The sequence below is a fragment of the Platalea leucorodia genome (genome assembly GCF_965183815.1).
Source record: "Platalea leucorodia genome assembly, chromosome: 2".
Lineage (NCBI taxonomy): Eukaryota > Metazoa > Chordata > Aves > Pelecaniformes > Threskiornithidae > Platalea > Platalea leucorodia.
The window spans coordinates 34,376,071-34,394,915 of NC_138824.1; the positions used below are offsets into that span (position 1 = coordinate 34,376,071).

At 45.7% G+C, this 18,845-nt stretch overlaps 1 protein-coding gene across 1 annotated transcript; it reads right to left on the reverse strand.

The window, feature by feature from the left end:
• Positions 1-5,350: 5,350 nt before the first annotated feature.
• On the reverse strand, positions 5,351-18,355 carry CNMD (chondromodulin; the record flags this gene model as incomplete). The annotated part of the gene is made up of 7 exons (XM_082331061.1): positions 5,351-5,566; positions 7,956-8,158; positions 9,410-9,563; positions 12,299-12,412; positions 15,044-15,184; positions 17,627-17,758; positions 18,284-18,355. 7 exons carry the CDS (start codon positions 18,353-18,355, stop codon positions 5,351-5,353), a joined length of 1,032 nt encoding a protein of 343 aa, XP_082187187.1.
• Positions 18,356-18,845: the final 490 nt, after the last annotated feature.

The window sequence follows — 18,845 nt, forward strand, 5'->3', positions numbered from 1 at the left end:
GAGGAAGAAAGGATGTATTCTGTTCCTCCTGAGGACTAGGAATCGAGGTTTTGCAGTGATGGTGGGAAAGTGCAGTGGTTTTTTTCGTAGTACCATTACTATACCTGTGCAGTAGATAGATACCAAGATTTTAAAATCTCACGATCTTAAAAACAGGGTTTGTTTTTGGATGTAAGCCATAGCTATGAACTTCAGAATGTCATACTTGGCAGCTGTAGACTGTGACTACAGTCTTGACATCACTGCAGTTTCTTGATGTGCTCAGATCATGATCTATCCTGTAGTGCAAGCTGGGCAGTGATTTCTTTTTGTGTCACTTCTAGCTTCAGAATGGACTCGTGTTTTCCAAAGCTCCGATTTTATGACCTTCAGAACTGAATGTTATCCTGGTCTTTAAATACAATGAAGGGAGATGGATTGAATTTAGGAAGGTTTTTGTGTGTGCCTTACCTCTCGACTCTTACTGAGCAATGTTTGCTTCTTGGAAGAGTTTCTCAAAGGCTATACTTGTGGCATATTTCAGTGAAGATTTATTAGCTTCAGCAGGGAATTTCTTGCCCTTCAGAGAATTCTGAGTAGCTGGTTGTTCAGTATCTAGAGCACGTGCCATCCATATGGGATGCTAACATTGAAGTTGACTTGATTTGGAATAGGGACTTGAACTCGATTCTCCTAAGGTGAGTACTTTGCTGCTTTTTGTTTATGCTCTGAAAGGCATTTCTTCCTTTCTAATGTAGAAGGAAGACAAATGTCTGAGCGCTTCACTTTGTCGCAGAATTGGGTTCTTGTCTCCTGGCCAGCCTTCCTTTATAAATGTCATTCAGAGCACTTAACAGCGCTTAGTAAAGACTTGCTATGGGAAAAGCCTAGATAAAAATCTCTTAAATAGAAATGAAGAAGTAATTTGAGGATGTTTTCTGCCAATCAAGTTGTTCTTACTTACTGAAGAGAAGGCAGTAGGGGTTCCTCTGTCTACTTTCACTTACAGAAAGTCCATGGGAATATTTCGTCAAATAAGCACAATATATTCTTGTATTAAGTGGGTACTGTTTCAGTGCTTTGGGATTCAATTCACTTGGCTTAAGGTAAAAAGGAAAATCAAATGCATTGCTACTTATGTACTCTTGAGGCATATGAAATGCAAATATAATGCTTTAGCTTCGGGCTAAAACTTGTAGCAATCAAGTGGTAGACCTTCCCGTTCATCTCAGTCCTGTGAGCAAAGTTTGCAGGTCTAAACATAATTCCAGCATGTTTCTGAGCGCAGACAGATAATCTGTATCTGTATATTCCACCCTAAAATTTAGGTGAACCAATAATGGCAGCTGTTCTTGCCTTATTGGGGGTATTGGGGTCTTCTTTGAGGGGGAGGGAATTGGATTAAATCAATAGGTAAAACTTCCTTGTAAAGTTGGGGGGAAGGTGCTTCATGAACTTTGTGAACAGTGTATGTTTTGCTCTTGACAAGACACACGGACAGAATGGTTCCAGAAGCCCTAGGTCAAGGGAAAGATAGCAGGGAGCTTGGAGGTTGAATAGAGGCTGTGAAGGATATCAGTGACAAAGGCAATTTCCTTCGGGACCAGAGACGATGAGCTGAATTTGTTGCAGCACTGGCAATGAGTTGGCCGGAGACAGAGAACTGCCTGCAAGGACAGAGTGGATGATGTTTTAATTGTGTTCAGGCTTCTCCTGAGGTTTTTTTCTCCAAGCCTTCTAGTCATCTGTAGATAGTGCTGTCTAGAAGAGCCAGGCAGTTGCATCTCAGTTGCTCTGATTTGTAGTCCCATTGCAAATATGGGAACAGGACAGCAAGAGGTAACAGTAGCTTTCCCATTTAATACCACAGATGGGATTACTCTCTGCTGCTGTTCTGGGGGTCATAGAAGATGCCTGCCTGTTGCAGCTTAAGGCTGCCTCTCTCATCTTTGGTAGACGTGCAGTGCGTGTAAAAGATCAACGGAGCCTCTCAGAAGCAGAAGATGGTGGTGCTACTGGTTCAGTCTAACTCCAGCCCTTTCTGAGCAGAGTTTCTGTCCGCCCCGATGTGCCAATCAACAATCTGTTCTTTGCCAACTGTAGTTTTATGCCTCTCTACATCTTTTTTTTTTTTTTTTGCACTGCATGGAACAAGTGCTTAGTCTGTTCTTCACTGAAACTTCCCTGGAATTTGTTTGTGCAGCAGCAGGGGTGAAGTGTTACATGGGAGGCAGAAGACAGAGACACACACACACACCCCCCTTCCATGCCCCCCAGCTTCTTCTTACTTTCTCAGTGTAGATACAAGTGGAAGATGATTCCCATATCAAAAAGGACAAAGGGAGAGACTCAGGTTCATTCCTTGTAAGTGGAGAGAAGGGCTGTAGATGCAGAAAAGAGATGATGCCTGTTTTCCTTCTCTTTTCCACCAGCCTGAATTTATCCCCTTTTTCTGCTCTAACATGCTCTGCTATCTAATCCTCCTAGTACACAGTAACATGGATAATTAAGTTTAAAGGATAGTAGAATTATAGTGCTCTGACTAACATCCACCCACCTGTAGTGGGAAACACTGCTGGTGACAAGCTCATCCCTCTTTCTTTCCTCCTCCGCTGAACTTTGGCCAAAGGAAGGTTTTGAACTGGTTTCTGCTAGCGCAGGGTCAGATTCAAGGAACATCCCCCCTCCCCAGCCCCTCAAATGCAGACATGTTGTAACCTCTTTAGTGTGCAAGGTATTAGATTTGTGGCGGCAGCGGAAAACTCGTCTTCAACATTGGTAGTAAATGCTGTACGATAGTGAATAGGATCGCTGCGGATAGCTAGAACTGCAGTCTGAGCCACCGCTGCGGGGAATATTGCTGTCTTTTCATACCGCTGCATCATTGGTTTTATTGTCATTCCTGTGTCGCCTCAGAACCTTTCCTTCAAAATTAGATGTTGCGCTTAAATAAGGTTTTTCAACCTTGCTGCAGCAAGGGATCTTTACTTTTTTTTTCTTTGAATCTGATGTATAGGTAAATAAAAAATTTGCTTACTTGAAGCATGAGTTGGGGAAGGCATTTTGTTGCCTATCTTATGGAAATGGATAAATTGTGCCCTCCGTGTTGTACTTAGGCAATATTGCAGTTCCGGCAATTTTCCTAGTCATGGACCGTGTAAGTAGTGTATCTGCTTCTCTTATGATCACTGGGGCTTTCTTGGCACGGTGCATACAGAAGAGTTCGTGAGACGTACGTGCTGTGTGTGACAGTTTAACGCAGTCGTGAGCAGGATGCTTTTTTTACTTCTTACATGCTTTGTGACTGCCTATAGAAAACAACTGATACTAGCTTTTGTTTAGGAAGAGTTAATTTTGTTAAGAACGTGTAGACGTGGAAATCACCTACAAGATCGTTTTTTTTAGTGTCTTCTGAAGACAGCTTGCCTTTTTTTTTTTTTTTTTTTATATATATATATATACTGGGGGACACAAGTAGAAGCAGGTCATGGGTTGCCTCAAGATGGCCTTAGGTGCAAAAGACCGCAACAGTCTAGTTCATGTATACAGTCACACTTCCTTCTCTTTGCCTTCAGTGTTTCACTTGCTAATCCCCTTGTTTTCCTCTCCAGACGGTTCCTGAGCATGCACATAAAAGTCCTGTTGCACTTTCTACATTAAAAAAAGCACAGAAAGTGATTGCCATTTTTTAACATCTTTGTTTAATCTGCAATAAAAAAAAGGAAAACCGACTTTTCTAAGCATATGAATGATGTACTTCTAAAACAACATAATGATCAAGGTCATTTTCATTTTAAAAAGCAGAAACTCAAATTTAACAGGCCTTGAAATCCCACTTTAAGAAGTTTTTAATTTAAATATTTCAAAGCGAGTCTGTTCTTCAGATTAAGGGAAGGTGAAGCTTATATTAAAAAAGCTACAATAGAACAATATACTGAATTCTATTCTCATCTTACTCTCATTTAATACTTTGCTTTTAAGATATGCAGTTTAGCATTCCACATGAGGTTGTCTTTATTTTCTTTAAGCCATGATTATGTCAAATTAATTCCTCTTTTCTGTGTGTCACGCAGTGTTAATAACATTACTAGGCTTGCAACATCTCAGGAGCTGTTTAGTCACAAAAATGAATGCTCCAGAAAGTGAACTTCAAGAAAAATTGGATCATTCTGTTTATGGAGCCCACGTAGATGACTCTGTAAACTCAGTGGTAGAGTTCAAGATGTATAGGATGGATGAAGGCAGTGTAATACCTCTATCTTAGTTTTTCAAGGCTAGAAATCCTAAGTCATTCCATCTTTGTGTTTCAGCTTAGTACCTTCCTTAGAGATTTAATATGTAATAGGATCAATCCCAATAATTGCAGAGTTTGCCAAAGCAAAAAGGGTGAGGTTAGAAATCTTTTTTTTTCTTTCTTTTTTTTTTTCTCCTTACTGGTAAGCAGTTTCTCTTGGGGGGAACAGAGGTTAGCTTCAGTAAACCTAAAGGAGCTAGCATGAATGGCTGCTATCCATGTGGAATAAAAAGGGGTTGTAATCTTGTGTCAAAAGTGTCTAGTTCAAGGATTTATAAATACAGTGGCTGTTGTAGATTCTGAAGGGTCTTGAGACTCTTTGGTCTGCAACTGCGTGTAAATACTTTTGCTGTAGTAGCTGGATAGGAGATACTTGTTAGACACTACAGTGGTATCATGGATACAAGATTCTTGATGCTGCGGCTGCTTTGATGTTGGGATGTGCGAAGGGTTTTGATTCTGCAGCCACGCACGTTCCCTTCCGCAGCCCCTTTTCCTGCCGTTTCTTTCCGATTTAGCGCGATGTGCGCTTTCCCGTGTCCCCCAGAGCTGCTTTGTGGGAAAGGTATGCTGTAATTGGGTTATAACCATTCATAATGACCTGGCAACTCGGTATGAGTAGCAACAGGGAGCAACTTAACTTGTGATTTATTTAAGTAAGCTACATGGATGAAAGGTACTCCCAAGTGTACAAGTTGAGCTAGTTGCCTAATTGGACGTAAATTTTCACATCTAGCTCAGAGAGAGGGTTTTGTCATGAAAGGCTGAACTTGGATTTATGAGCAAACTTCTGGGCTGCTAAACCAGTTTGTGAGCAAAGTTTAATATTGTCTTTTTTTGGGATGTCTTAGTTTTTGAATTCAGTAAGTGCTAGTATACCCTTGTCATTTGTAAAGCTAATGGAATATTAACTTAAGATTTTTATTTACAGTTAGAATATCTGACCTTGCTTTTGGTGCAGTAACACACAATTTGATTTAAAAGCCAGGATTGGTACTGCTGCTTTGGTTGTAGTCTTTTACCAGTTTGTCGTCATTGCATTCCTGCTTATTTTGTCAAGGCTCTGACGGCTTTTTCTCAGACAACACCCATGATACGAGCGACCCACCAGCTGCAGGGCATGATGATTCGGCAGGCGGTACGACAGCCTTGGTAGTTGTAAGGCCACGGGTAGTAGCCCATGAGAGGCTCGCAGATTCTCTGGCACTGTGTGTAACTTCGTCTGCATTCGATGCAGCAGATGCCTAGGTGATCCAGCATGGGGTCAAAAGCCATCCCTTCACCTTCCAGTTGCTGAAATGTAAAACATTAAATGTCATCCCGGTGCCCTCACTTTCAGAGAATGTAGAATGTACTGATGCTCACGTTAACCCTACAAAGGCTAAAAACTGAAATGTTGGTCCTGTTGAAGTTAAAGCTCCCACTGACTGACCCGTGCATCATCTTGGTTGTTTTTTTTTTTTTTTTTTCCCTTCTGTCTTGCTCTGTTCGGTAGAAGTGTAGAATTGGTGCAATGCCCGTGTAAAATGGAAAGAAACAACAGGGAACTCTAACCTCATTTTTCTTCTACAGTCCTTGCAAAAGATCCAGCAGCAGTAAACTCCCAAGTTTTAAATATTAGTGATGGAGAAGATTTCAAGGCAGTTATCTGAGTCTCTTATGTAGATGATAATGTCTGAAGTGTATGCTGTGTTTTTAATGTTTTGTTTTAATTTTTGTTTTTAATGCTTCTTACAGCATTCCCAGGAAACTATTCAGTAAGCTATTACCCCGCAGTTTTCTGAATATTCTCCCTTGTCTTTCAGCCTGCCTTTTTTTCCCCTCTGCCACACTTAGGTGCATTGTGGACAGCGAGAATTCTGCCTGTTCTCTATCTGACAGTAGGGAGTTACATGGAGCAAGGCATGCATAAAATATGTAAAAGCAGGCTCTTGCTACTGCCTTCACCCTTCAAAATTCCTTTCCTCCTTTCTGGGGGAAAAAAGTAACCTGGATATTCTGCTTTTTTGAAACTCATTTGTTCTTTTCCCATTGGTGTTATTTCAAGAAACGCAACAGCAAAGAGCAAATGCCGGAGTAACACCTGGCTTTTTACCTGAGCATTTTTCACTCAGAAAACCAGCAGCACGCTGAAAACATGAGGCACATAAAGGTGCCATCTCTTGTCCGGGCTTGTACAGGACGCTAGTGACAGCTCGGTGTCCTTCGGGCCCCCAGCGACCCATTCCCAGCCCTGAGAGCAGGGAGGGTGGCGTTTCCGTGGGCAGGATTCATCATCTTCGAATTCAGATACCTGCAGTGTGAACTTCCACACCTGAGCTCCTCGTCCAGACTCCACTCGTAGTGGGTGAAGAGAAATAGCTCAGTATAATTAATGGTCCTTTTGAATCGAATGAATCGGTCTCTAAAGAAATCTTGGATGTAGGCATCTATGCAATAGCCGTTAGTGAAGGTGAATCCCGCCCTGCAGGCCGAGGGAAGTCTGGTGACCGTATCTGACCAGACGTTCTCCATTTGGCCCAGGGGCCCTCTGGCTGGAAGAACTGGACCTGTGGCGGTTGCTCTGCTGCTGCCCTCCAGAGACTGGGCAGCTCAGACCCCACGGACGCGGTCACGTTAGTAGCTGCGAGGAGAAGTTGCATTCCAGTGCCGCTGCCGTTTTACTGACCTCGTGAGAGAGTCGATTTAGATCCACTTTATTTGGAGTGATTAATTTAAGTTTAATTAAGGGATGTCAACTCGGCAGAATGCTGTCACAGTATAATGATCTCCTGCTGTTGCATAAATGTCAAGTCAAAGCTGAGACTTATTTCCAAAGCAGGAGGCATTTATCTTGTGACAGTGTTGTATTAAAATGACTTACTCCTGCTGCACCAAATGGTGGGTGTAAATTGTCTGGCGCTGGTGCAGCAGACTGGAAGGTGCCTACCGTACAGGCAGTTTTTCTGCAGCACGGCAAAGGTGTCGGGACACAGCGGGGCGGCTCCTGTGCTCTTTCTGTGGGCTGCTTCGTCTCGAAGAGCGAGAACAAGTTTTGCAATAGTCATCCTCCACCCGCTGTTGCTGTCTCTAAACGGGTTCTCCTCTGTGAATTGCTTGCTAGACTAGGGCCATTTACTCTGATAGAGAAGAGGCTGAGAAAACAGATTTATTTGGCCTGACTCTGATCTCTTTGCAACCAGACACTACTACTGCTTTCCTCTGTAGTAGTCACTTCTATACTGATTTCTATTTGAGGGCAAGGTATGTTTCTAGCTACTGGACTCTCTCTTTGCATTGTCAGTAAATGATGGGGATAATGCTGATCAAGAGCAGCTTTGGTTTGTTTTCAGATGGTGCTGTGCTTGTTGGATCTCTCCAGGGCTGCTTCCGTATGGACCTGACCTTGAAAAGCAACTTGGCATCAACTTGCCTTGATCTTGCCACCTCAAGCGCTTGTGCTTCCTTCAGACTGAAGTCTAATGACTTCACTGGGGTGAGGGAGGGAGAAGAGGACGAGGGAAGACTTTTTTGAACACCTTCTTAGGTGTTTTCCAAGTCTGTAATTTTGGAGAAAAGCTAAACTGGCAAAGACTACGCAAATTAAAAAAAAAAAAAAAAAAAAAAAGACAAACCCCATATCACCAGTATTACCTGTCTACAACAATCTCGGGCTCAGAAAGATTACAGTGCAAATACTTACATTATATGGGTTGTCTGGGTTAAGTGTTTGATCGGTTTCTTGTCCCATTGGCCTGGTTTCATTAGATTGGGGATCAAGCTCTTGAGTCAGCTGTGTGGTAGGCGACCTGGTATTTACTTCTTCAGTAGCAGCTTCCAAGTCTTCTGTATCAAAGTTTGATTCTGATTGGCGTTTGTTTCTCTTCATTTCTCTCCTTTGGTTATCTGAAGAAATAATCATGGGAGGATAATCTTATCTTCAGTGTCCTTGTATTTATTCACACATTATTTAAGGTTTCAGTGATTACTTCAAATTTTAAAAAAGGAAGGGGGAGGCAGAGGGAAAGATGAAACTGTGTGGTGGCAAACTTGATGAGCATCCCCATGGGAGCTGCTTGCCTTCCTGTGCTGTATCTGCAGCCAGTGTCAGCCCAAAGGGGTGTGAGATTGCCTTTTCCCCCTCCTCTTCCTTCCCTTGAAGCAAAACGGGTGTGAGGAGGTGCTTTTTGACCCACTGTGTCGTCACTGATGTTAACTTGGCAGCAGTTGCCAGCACTAGCAAGACCAGTCACGTACATCTAATTTTTTTTAAAGTGCTTTTGTGACAGACTGGTGCCCTCCTCCCAAGGGCGGCTGGTGAACCTGGTGGAAACAGATTCTGGACTGCTTTGATACTGTTCTTTTGTTTCCCAGTGGGATATGAAAGTCCGTGAGAAAAGTGGAAAATATTGGCAGTTTGGATCCATAGCTGCTCTAAAATGTATTTTTTTTTTTTTCCCCTCATTTGGTATCCTAATATTAATTGGACCAAGGAGGAGTAAATCTTTTAAAGCCGCCTCCTCTCCTCCCAGGCCTGGAAGTTACCTGTAGCAGTTGCCATCTCCCTGGTGACTCCCAAACACCCTTGCTAAGCTTGGCTCTGGGCGACAGGAGTACTTCAGTTTTAGGACTGCCTCCAGGACCTCATAAATTTCATCTACCAGGTGCCTAGCTGAAGTATCTTGTCCCTTCACTCCAGTGAAATCCTCTGGAGAAGCGAGGTGGGAAACAGGACAGGTTATGGTCCCAGATCAGGAGCTTGATATTCCCCAACCATTGGCCAGGTATGTTATTCCTGCTGTCTGGTGTCAGCTGCCTAAACATTTTGGAGGCTAGTTTAAGCTGTCATCTTGTCATTCTGTAGAAGGACGCTGACCTCTCTGGCAATGCCTCATCTCATAGTAAGTCACTCACGTTGGCTGTATAAATTGTCTGAGGAAATGCAGATAGGGAAGACCAAATGTCTAGGTAAGCGCGGACGAACTCCAAACCCCCAATCTTGGCACCAGCCCACAAGGGCTTGAGAAGACGGGGTGGGCAAGGGAGGAAACGATCCTGGTTTCCCCGATGTGCAAGTCTGAGAGGCAAACCTGATTTTGGGGAAGGTGTTTAGATGAAGGGAGGGATAACATACTTTTCAAATACAAGAAGTGTTACCTTTGGGATACGTTGGTCGAAGCCAGAAAATTGGAAGATCCCTGCAAAGCTCTAAAATTTTGGGGCTTAGGAAGCTGTTATGCTTGATAGGCTCGTCTGCAGCCACCCAGATAAGGGAGTTTTCATCAAATCTCACAGGCATGATTTCATCTTCCTGCAAATAGAAAAGCATAAATCCTTTGCTAGCTCAGTGAGCAGTCATGTGCCTGCTTGCTGTTAATTCTTGAGCATCAAACTGTAATCGTCCGCTGCAGCTAATACCGAGCATCCTTATATTTCATGAATGTGAACCAATTGTACTGAGCCAAAGCCTGAGTAAAGGTTGCCACCACTGAAATGAATGGGAAAATGTCTGTCAGCTTTCTTGGGGCCAAGATTTCACCCATCTCTCCCTTGGAAGGCTTTTGTCCCATGTACAAGGACTACTGGTCAGAGATCTCTCAGCCCAAAGCGCCCGATTTTCAGGCGGTAGAAACTGCGAAGATTTACCACCTTCAGCAGAGCAGCGATGAAATATGCCAGCTAAAAACAAGATCCTAATCTTTTATCATGCCCCATTCTCATTTGATGTACTCCCAAGAGATAACTATATTTACAATAGGGGAAAAAAAAATCTTGTTCAGAAGTTTTAGCGAAGATTATAGCTTGAGAACTGCTCCAGCTTCCAGTGTTAAGTCAACATGATCGGTCTGATTAAAGGTCTCGTTTGGTAAAAGCAATTCAATTGACCAAAAGCTTGAAGTGCGAGTTAAAGGAGCTTGCTTTTTTGAAGTGTACCCTGCAGGTTTTTGGTTCGTATCTTCAAAGTAATGTAGGAAAATGCCAGTGATTGATTCTTTAAAGTTGTTAGTTCAAAGTATTATTTTACATAAAATGTGTAAGTATTTTATAGCAACAGTGAAGTATTAAAAGAAAACCAACTTGTGAATCATGAAAACCAGTATGATTTCAAAGTTAAAATTCTAAATTGCTTCCGTAAGTCATCAAAACTTGTTATATAACTGACTAGATCAATTTATTCCGTTGAGTTGCTGTTCCTTTAATGTGTTTATTGTTTTCCTTTGTAGGTTTCAAGTCATTTAAGTTCGCTCTCCAATCTGCCTAGTGAGAAGTGCTCTTTATTTATATTCTTCCACTCTAAGGTTTTATCAGCATTAGAAATATCTGCATCTAGTTTTCAGAAATAAAAATATCCTTTGTTTCTGTTTGAGATGATTCTGACTTGTGAGCAGGCAGTTTGGGTATCTATAAAAGCTTATTTTAATCAACCATTTTTATAGGCAGTGTTGGTTACGATACGTGTTGTAAGAAAATGGCATGTGCATACTTTCTCCTAAATACGTGTCTATCAGAGAGGGGATTTGCTCTAGAAAAATAACTACTACTTTGCCATTCCCATCGTACATCTAAGCTGGAAAGTCAAGCAACAGGGAAAGGTTAATATCCCACTAAATCGGCTGCTTGTTTTGGCCTCAGCGCATGCAATTTATTGCAGCGGTTGTGTTGGTGATGCATCTTTGGAGAAGACACACAGAAAACAGGCCAAGGAAACAGGTTTACTGTACCCAGGTAGAAGATTAGAAATAACTTTTTAACTCTTTTAGGATACTGTCTTCAGGACTGTGACTTTATTGTTACAAGATGAAAAATTGAAACCTTGACCTTAGGCAATAGTGCTAATGAAGTCAAGAAGCCCAGCCTGCCTTTAAAATAAGGCAAGGTGGGAAAGATCTAGGTCTCTGCCTGGAATTTGGGCAAGATCTCCTCCCCATCATGGGGAAGATCCCACCAACTTCAGGGGACTTTGTAACATCCCTGGTGCCTTGCTGATTGGATTTAGAGAGACCTTTTTTCCCTTCATTTTGAAGTAGGATGTTCAGTAATCACAGCAGTGTTGCAGGTAGGTGCAGCCTTAACGATGCCTCTCTCCCAGCTAATTGTATCTGCTTTTATTTTCTCGGGAGCAGAGTAAACCCAGGGAAAGGGCTTTTGGATCTCCTGTGCTCTCCTGGCGGTGGCTGAGCCCCTGCCAGCGTCCAGGCTCGGCTGTACTCAAGTCACCGGAGCCACTCTTGTGTGAATGATGGGTTTGGGGGTCTGAGCTCTGGGAAACTCGGGCTTTGCGCACCTAAAGAGACAGACTTTTTTACAAATGTGAGGTAGGGAGAGGTTTTGGTGGTATCTGGGTGAGAACTGCAGCTTTTGTGGTGGTTGCAATGCAGATTCCATGAAATTTAGTTAACACAATGTCCTAAAATGAAGTCTGATGCCGCCTAAGGTGGCAAATTCTTAGTTTTTTAAACTATTCTTCTGAGTTAGCTGCAGCTAATTTTTGCAATAATGTTTTCCACAATTCCCCTTTATCGACTATTTCAGAGGACTTGAGTAATGGAGTCCCTGCTTCTGCTCAGGAGTATTGATAGAAAACTCCTGGGATCTACCACGATCACTCTTTGCATTGACTAAAGCAGCTGCTTCTTCCATGCTCTTCCTTTCCAGCCTTGTGCACAGCCTGATCTCAGGCAGAGATGCTTGTCGTTGAGGTCTCCTATGGATCTGCTAGGCATTGGTCTACAGCTTCCCCCACACCCCAGTCTGCAGAATCCCACCGTGACCCTGGACGCATCTCTTGACACCAGTCTTTCTTTTCGTACCTTTCAGGGACCCCTCGCAATCGGTCAATGAACCCTCAGCTCTCCACAGATGACTGCTCACTGCAAGGGCGTTGGACTAGGTGACTTTAAAGGTCCCTTCCAACCCAAACCATTCTATGATTCTATGACTTCTTCAGTGGTTTTCATATGTCATTTTTATTTGTATTTAAATACCCCTTTAAGTCCCTCTCCATACAAAGATTTGTTTTAAAAAAATAAATAAATTCCCCCTTACCAGCTCAGATGAGAGGCTCGCTTTAGTCATAGCATCAACTTCAGGGACATGAGCTTTTGGCTGAGCTTTGATGTAACACTTTTCTCCTTCAGCAAAACGGATTCCAGTTATGCCCTGCAGAAGCAGAAGGCAGGGGGTTGCGCGCAGCCCTCCAGCTCCCCACCACCCCCAAGAAAGCGCTCGAGCTCTGCTAAAATTGCCACTGAATTTTTAGTCTGAAGGTTGAATCTTATTTAAAAAACGATGCAATAAAACACTCTTCCCTCATCGTTTTAGCGTTACAGTTTTGGTCAGATGGGTCTAGAAGTTTTCGCACGATTTCTGAAAGATAGGGGTGTTTTATGTAAGTGCTTCCGTGCCTGCTGTGGGCTACTTGAAGTAGCTCTGTTAAGGAATTAGTTGACACAATTTGAACCGTAACTTAGCACCTAACATAGGTAGCCTCAAAATTGCGTTAGCTGGGGGTGCGGTACCCTTATGACACAGACTTGCAAAAATAGGGGGCACCTTGGTCCAATTTATACATGTAAGTGGCCGTGACAGCAAGGGGAAGCTCGTGACGGGGAATTTGGTGTGGAAATCTGTCTGTGGGACTTCCTTCCTCTGGCCTGTGAGGGTGAAACGCAGTTAACTAAACATGGATGTCTAGTTTTAAGCAAGAGAAGGGTATGCCAGCAGCTCCAGAGGGCTGCAGGTCTCCTGCAAGGCCGGGGTTGTATCTGCCAGCTATGTGCTAGCACCTTGGGCACCAACGTTTGGGCAGGGGAACCTTGTCTGTAGTTTCTGTGTTTTTGCTGTGTTTTTGGGTGCCCATAAAAGAGCTCTCTTTTATGCTATGAATTTAGATATCTCATTGTAGATGGCAAAACATCTATGTTTTTCATAGGGTTGCACAAACTCTGTTCAACCACCTAAATATAATTATCTAATGCCATTTGAGGTGTGCTGGTTTTCTGCCTAGCTTCTAGCTGTCAGGACAGGGGGGCATGAGTGTCATCCTGACCCCTCTCACCTGCCTCGTACGGGCATCGGAGATGCCTTAGGCATCTAGTGCAGCTTGAGATGGATGGTACTGAGGCACCTGAGTCTAGTCCTGTGTGCCTGCAAGTCCTGTACAGGTGACGAGACACCCATAAAAACAAAATGACTAATTCTAAAGCAGTGAGAGAGGGGATGGCTATGCAGGGATGAGTGCGCAAGGGAATGAGACTTCGTGGTGCACCGAGTGTGCTAGGAGCATCCTAACATTGCCAAATCCAAGTCTTCACTGACCATGCAATCGTTTGAGCAGTGCCAGTCAATCCAAAGCTGCTAATGTAAATACTTGGCCGTTGGAAGCGCATCTCTTCAATTTCTTTCTCCTTTATGTGCATTCTTGGCTCAAACCCCACCTGGCAGCATCCCTTTGCTCTTGCTGAGCCTGTCCCTGGCCCTCTGTCATTACACGTGGGCACCATCCCTGGGAGGTGCCTATAGCTGCTTGGTGTTGGGAGCTGATTCCTGACCCGGTTGTGAGGGCGGTATCTCACCAGCAGCACGCACGGAGGCAATGTGAATTCAGCATCTCTCCAGTGGGCTGGTGCTTTTGTGCAGATGTGTGAAGGCAAATGAGAAGAGCTCGTTGTGGGTGCTCTTATTCTGCTGCTAATAATGTTGCTATGGTGATGTTAACAAGAGTTTCATAAAGGCTGAACCACAGCTGTCGGGAAAGTCGGGGTCCTGTGTCTCCTGGCGTGGATTTGTTTGTACTTGCTGAGAAGCCAAGGAGCTGAATTTCCTTGCCTTTCTAGGTTCAGCAATGGGAAGGTGGCTGCTCCAGAAGCCCTGGGCAAGTCTTCCTGGCAGCAGCACCTTTATTTTAAGTGTTGCTTTGACTTACAGAGGACTTGGCTCTGGAGTGTTTCACGCCTGAGAACATTAATTGCAGGATCTGGGCCCTCTAAATAGGTTTCTGCAACATCACGTAGATGTGCCTTTAGTAGCTCAGAGGTCGTACAGCTCAGTGAACTGCTCTGTCTGAGCTGTTGAGCTCTGCTGAGATTTGGTATCTGTTAGCCCAGGCTCTGTGCTGCGCAGCCACAGCCAAGTTGCCGGGGTACCCATGTGTTTGCTGTCAGCCCAAGTGGCCCAGCACCATGCATTTGGTGCACGGATGCATAAGCTATGCTAAATGCCTCCATCCTCTCCCCCTGGGGATGAACCCAGGCCAAGCCATGGAGAGCAGCTCCCATCCTTGATCTCAGGGCAGAGCAAGCTGCCCGGGTCCAGCGCTGTATAGTGGCCTCTCCTTGGAGTCTCCTGGGCTTACTCTGTTCACCCTATGCCCCTAAAATGGTGACGTTCTGGGGAGGGGGAGGTGGTTTTTCCAGTTCAAATCATATGAAATCATGCAGGGGCTGTGTCACAGCCTGCCAGAATGTTTTTCTAGCAAGACCCCAAGGGTACATGTTGTAGCTCTGTTCAGTGGTTTGAAAATGCAGAGTTACGTGGAGCCAAACCTGATGCAGCCTAATCCATACTGCTTCCTGGGGTGGGACCTGGCACGGCCTGTCCCCAAAAGGCACTTACACTTTGTTGTGGAGAAAACTGCCTGTCTTGCTGTGAAATCAAGCCGGGAGAGCAAGGGTGGTTGTGTGGCTAGTTGGGGGCTGGAACCTGAGACTGACTGGGGCAGGGCAGGGCAGGTTATCCTTAGAGCCCAGCGCTGGAGCGTGTTACATGAAAGACAAGGGTGGTGGTACTTACAATCTGAAAATCATGAACTTCAACAGCCTCTTCACTCCCACTTCCTGTTTTGAATGTCTCTAAGTTGTTTCCAGCATCTATTTCCATCGATCCATCTTGTACTTTTCCATTAATGCTCATAGTATAGTGAACGTTGTACACCTGGAATAGACAGAGGAGCAGTAGCACACGTCAGTAATTGCTTATTGCCTTCCTCCTACACCAGGCGATGGGTCAACCTGACCGTCGTATCCCTATTCAGTTCCTAACTTTTATTTCTGTAGGCATTTTGATAACCCTCCAACAACCAACACCACCCTACTGCAACACTTCACCGTTGGGGCAGGCCAGCGGTGGAGCAGGTTGCCCAGAGAGGCTGTGCAGGCTCCATCCTTGGAGGTTTTCAAGGCCCAACTGGATAAAGCCCTGAGCAACCTGCTCCGACCCCACAGCTGTCCCTGCTCGGAGCAGCAGGTAGGACTAGAGACCTCCTGAGGTGCCTCCTCAGGGGCCACACACAGATCTATTAGTACTGACAGTTTTACTTCAAAAGCAATGGGGGGGTGAGTCCACATCCAGGCTTGCTCCGACTTAAAAACCTTCTTGTAGGTCATATTTTAGGAATCGCTTCTTATGCTGGCATGATTCCCAAAGGAGAGCAAGAGCAAACATCCCACTCCGAAGGAGGCCAACCCCTATTTATCTCTTAGGATGTTCTGCTGAGGCACAGGAAAACGAGTTCCTCTTGAATATGAACATGTTTCTCAGCTTGTAATGGATGTGAACTTTGTTTAAATTGGATGTGAAGTTGTATAGACTCATATTTTCCTTGTCAGCGTATTTGCTCTTATCCTATTTTCAGTGAGGAAAGCTGCAGCGTGGTTTGTATTTGCTGGAGGACCACAATCTTGCGGAGGGGGTTTTCGATGCTCTTGTGCAGTTCTGCTAAAAGTGCTGCACAAGCAGTTTACTTTTGGTCTTAAAAAAGCCTTACAGCATTTTAATGAAAAATTTACACTGACAGCTAGAGACAAATTTCTTCTTCTCTCACCTTCGCTCAGGAAAGTCTAAGGTGCTAAAGATTTATGGTTCCTCAGTTATACAGATTCGGTCCCATATTCTCCACTGTCTAGGACTCTTGTTGAATGTGGTCCAGAAAACCAGACCAAAGTACGTGATCTCCCCTGCTAGGGGCTGAGCTAGTGGTAAGACTGTTAACCCTGTCAGTTAGGGAGAATTTAAAGATTTAAAATAAAAATAATAATTTAAAAATTGCCTTATTTTTTTTTCACGAATGACCCTAAATATATTTTTTTATAGTTGCTTCCTAAACACTTGGAAGAAAAATGTAGCTTTGGCAGCTTGGACAAATAACTCTAAGCTTTCCTAATGTCTTCACCTGGAGATCAGCTTTGAAGCTTAATGACAGCTATGAATGTGACACATTTTGCAAAGCAGAATTTAGATGATGAGAGCAATAAAAAAAGGGGAAACTTTGTCCTGTACTCCGCAAATACACCCAGCAGGTCGGGGCTGCACGGGCCGTACCCACTCTCTGCCTACCTCCCCATTCGGGTCCCTCTCCCTTTTCAAAAGCCTGGAGAAGCAGATGGCTCTTGCAGCCCGTCCTGGAGGTCAGCAACATGTCCTTTTTGGTGTAAAACCTTGTACTTTCTTTCTGATTATCTGAATTATCCCTACGTGCACGGGTGTATCTCACAGGGGGACCTCTGCTCTGGCTGCCGGGATTCGCACAAGGCGCTCCTTGATGGGGACGGGCACGTGGCGGTACAAAACGTCTTCCAAAGTAAATTCAGAGATACTGTTTGCACTTACGGAGTAAGTTACATTCAAATGTGCACCATCATGTTTCAAAATGTTTTAGACCAAAATCTTATGTAAACAGAAAGAAGAGTTAATCTGTAAACATGTTCTAATGCCCTGAAGTTTTGTTCTTGAACTGATCAGCAGCTTCTCAGTTTTGTTTTTTGCATGCAGGATTTTTCATGTACCTCAGAAAATGTAAATAATAAAACTTATATGACTTCAAAAATTCTTCCACAGCTGCTAACCATGAATGCTTATGTGTATGCACAATCATACAAACCACCAGAGTGAAATAATGGTGCCTATTAATGGGTTAAATATAGCATTACATATTTGAGGGTCCAGGTAGAATCTGGACCAAGAATGCAGATGATGTGAAGAAGGAATTTACACATTTCAATGCTTTTTTTGTCCTGGGAGCTGGAGTTTGCCCAGGATGTGAAGCCCAGGGGACTTGTTGGGGTTTGAGTTTGCTGAGGATTTGCGAGCAGAAATCAATGTAGCATCTGTGCTCTCAAAGATACGTTTCATGTTCATTAAGAAATGTGCTTCCAGGAGGCTCCGTCCAAGCAGCCAGTAAAGATAATGATTATGGGTTTGGTTTTTTAGGTGTTTTTTTTTCTTTTTTTTGAACATGGAGAAAATAAAGATCTGCTTAAAGACCTCTTTATCGACCTCGCAAGAAAAATTTCCAGCCTGTGCCTCCCCTGACACGAAACCAGCTCAAAAAGAAAAAAACCCTGCTCGATGTGAGGATGTGCTTCCCGGCTCGCTCACCTGCCGCTCGGTGGCTTTCCAGAAGTAGAAGGCGCCGATGGCCCCGGCCAGGAGCAGGAGGGCTCCGGCGATCAGCACCGCGGCCCCCGCCTTCAGCAGCCGCCCCGGCCCGGGGGCCGCCGCCGCGTACGCCTGGGGAGAGCGGGGTGCTGGGAGCGGGGCAGGGACCCCGGCCCCCCAGGGACCCCCGGGACCCCAGCCCGCCAGGGACACCAGCCTCCCAGGGACCCTAGCCCGCCAGGGACCCCCCGGCCCCCCAGGGACCCACCGGCCCCCCAGGGACCCTCGCCCTGGGACGCCCGTTCGGGCCCCTGCCCGATCCCCCGTTCCGCCGCGTCCCGGTCCCGACCCGTCCTGATCCTATCGCACCCGACCCGTTTTGTCCCGATCTGCTCCGTCCCGTCCCGTCCTGATCCGATCGCACCCGACCCATTTTGTCCCGATCTGCTCCGTCCCGTCCCGGCCGATCCCATCCCATCCCATCCCATCCCATCCCATCCCATCCCATCCCATCCCATCCCATCCCGTCCCGATCTGCTCCGTCCCGTCCCGTCCGATCCCATCCCATCCCATCCGGTCCCGTTCCGTCCCGACCTATTCGGTCCCGATTCCACCCGTCCCGTCCCGCCCCGCCCGGGGCCGCCCGGCAGCACTCACGGGCGGCAGGCACTGCTCCACATCGTCGGGCCCCGCTCGGGCGATGGGCACCTTCTCGGAGCCCTCTGCCATGGCTGCCGCGGGAGGGAGAGCAGCAGAGCTGCCCCGGGCTCCGCCGCCTCCCCGCTCCCGGCCCCGACGGGGGGGCAGCACCGCCCCGGCCCGCCCCGGCCCCGGCCCCGGCCCCGGCCCCGGCCGGCGGGGCAGGACCGCCCCCTCCCCGGGCACAAAGACTCGCTTGAGCTGCCCAGCAGCCGTCGGAGCTCCCCGGGGCTGCGACCCCCCCTTATCCCAGCCCCGTCACCCCCACCCGGGGCTTGTCTCCAGCTTTGGAGACGGCGGAGTGAGGGGTGTCGGGGGTACACACGCCCCGCATGCCTTTGCGGAGAGGAGAGGGGCCTCGGCAGACACACGGCCGTCGTAAAAAGCAGCTTTGAAAATAGAACAGCGTTTTAACTGCTTTTTTACACTTGCCACAGGAATTCACAGGCGCTGGAGCTGACAAGCTGCTGTTCGGTGACTGCTCTGCGAAACACCTCGATGTGTGGCACAAGCAAACAGC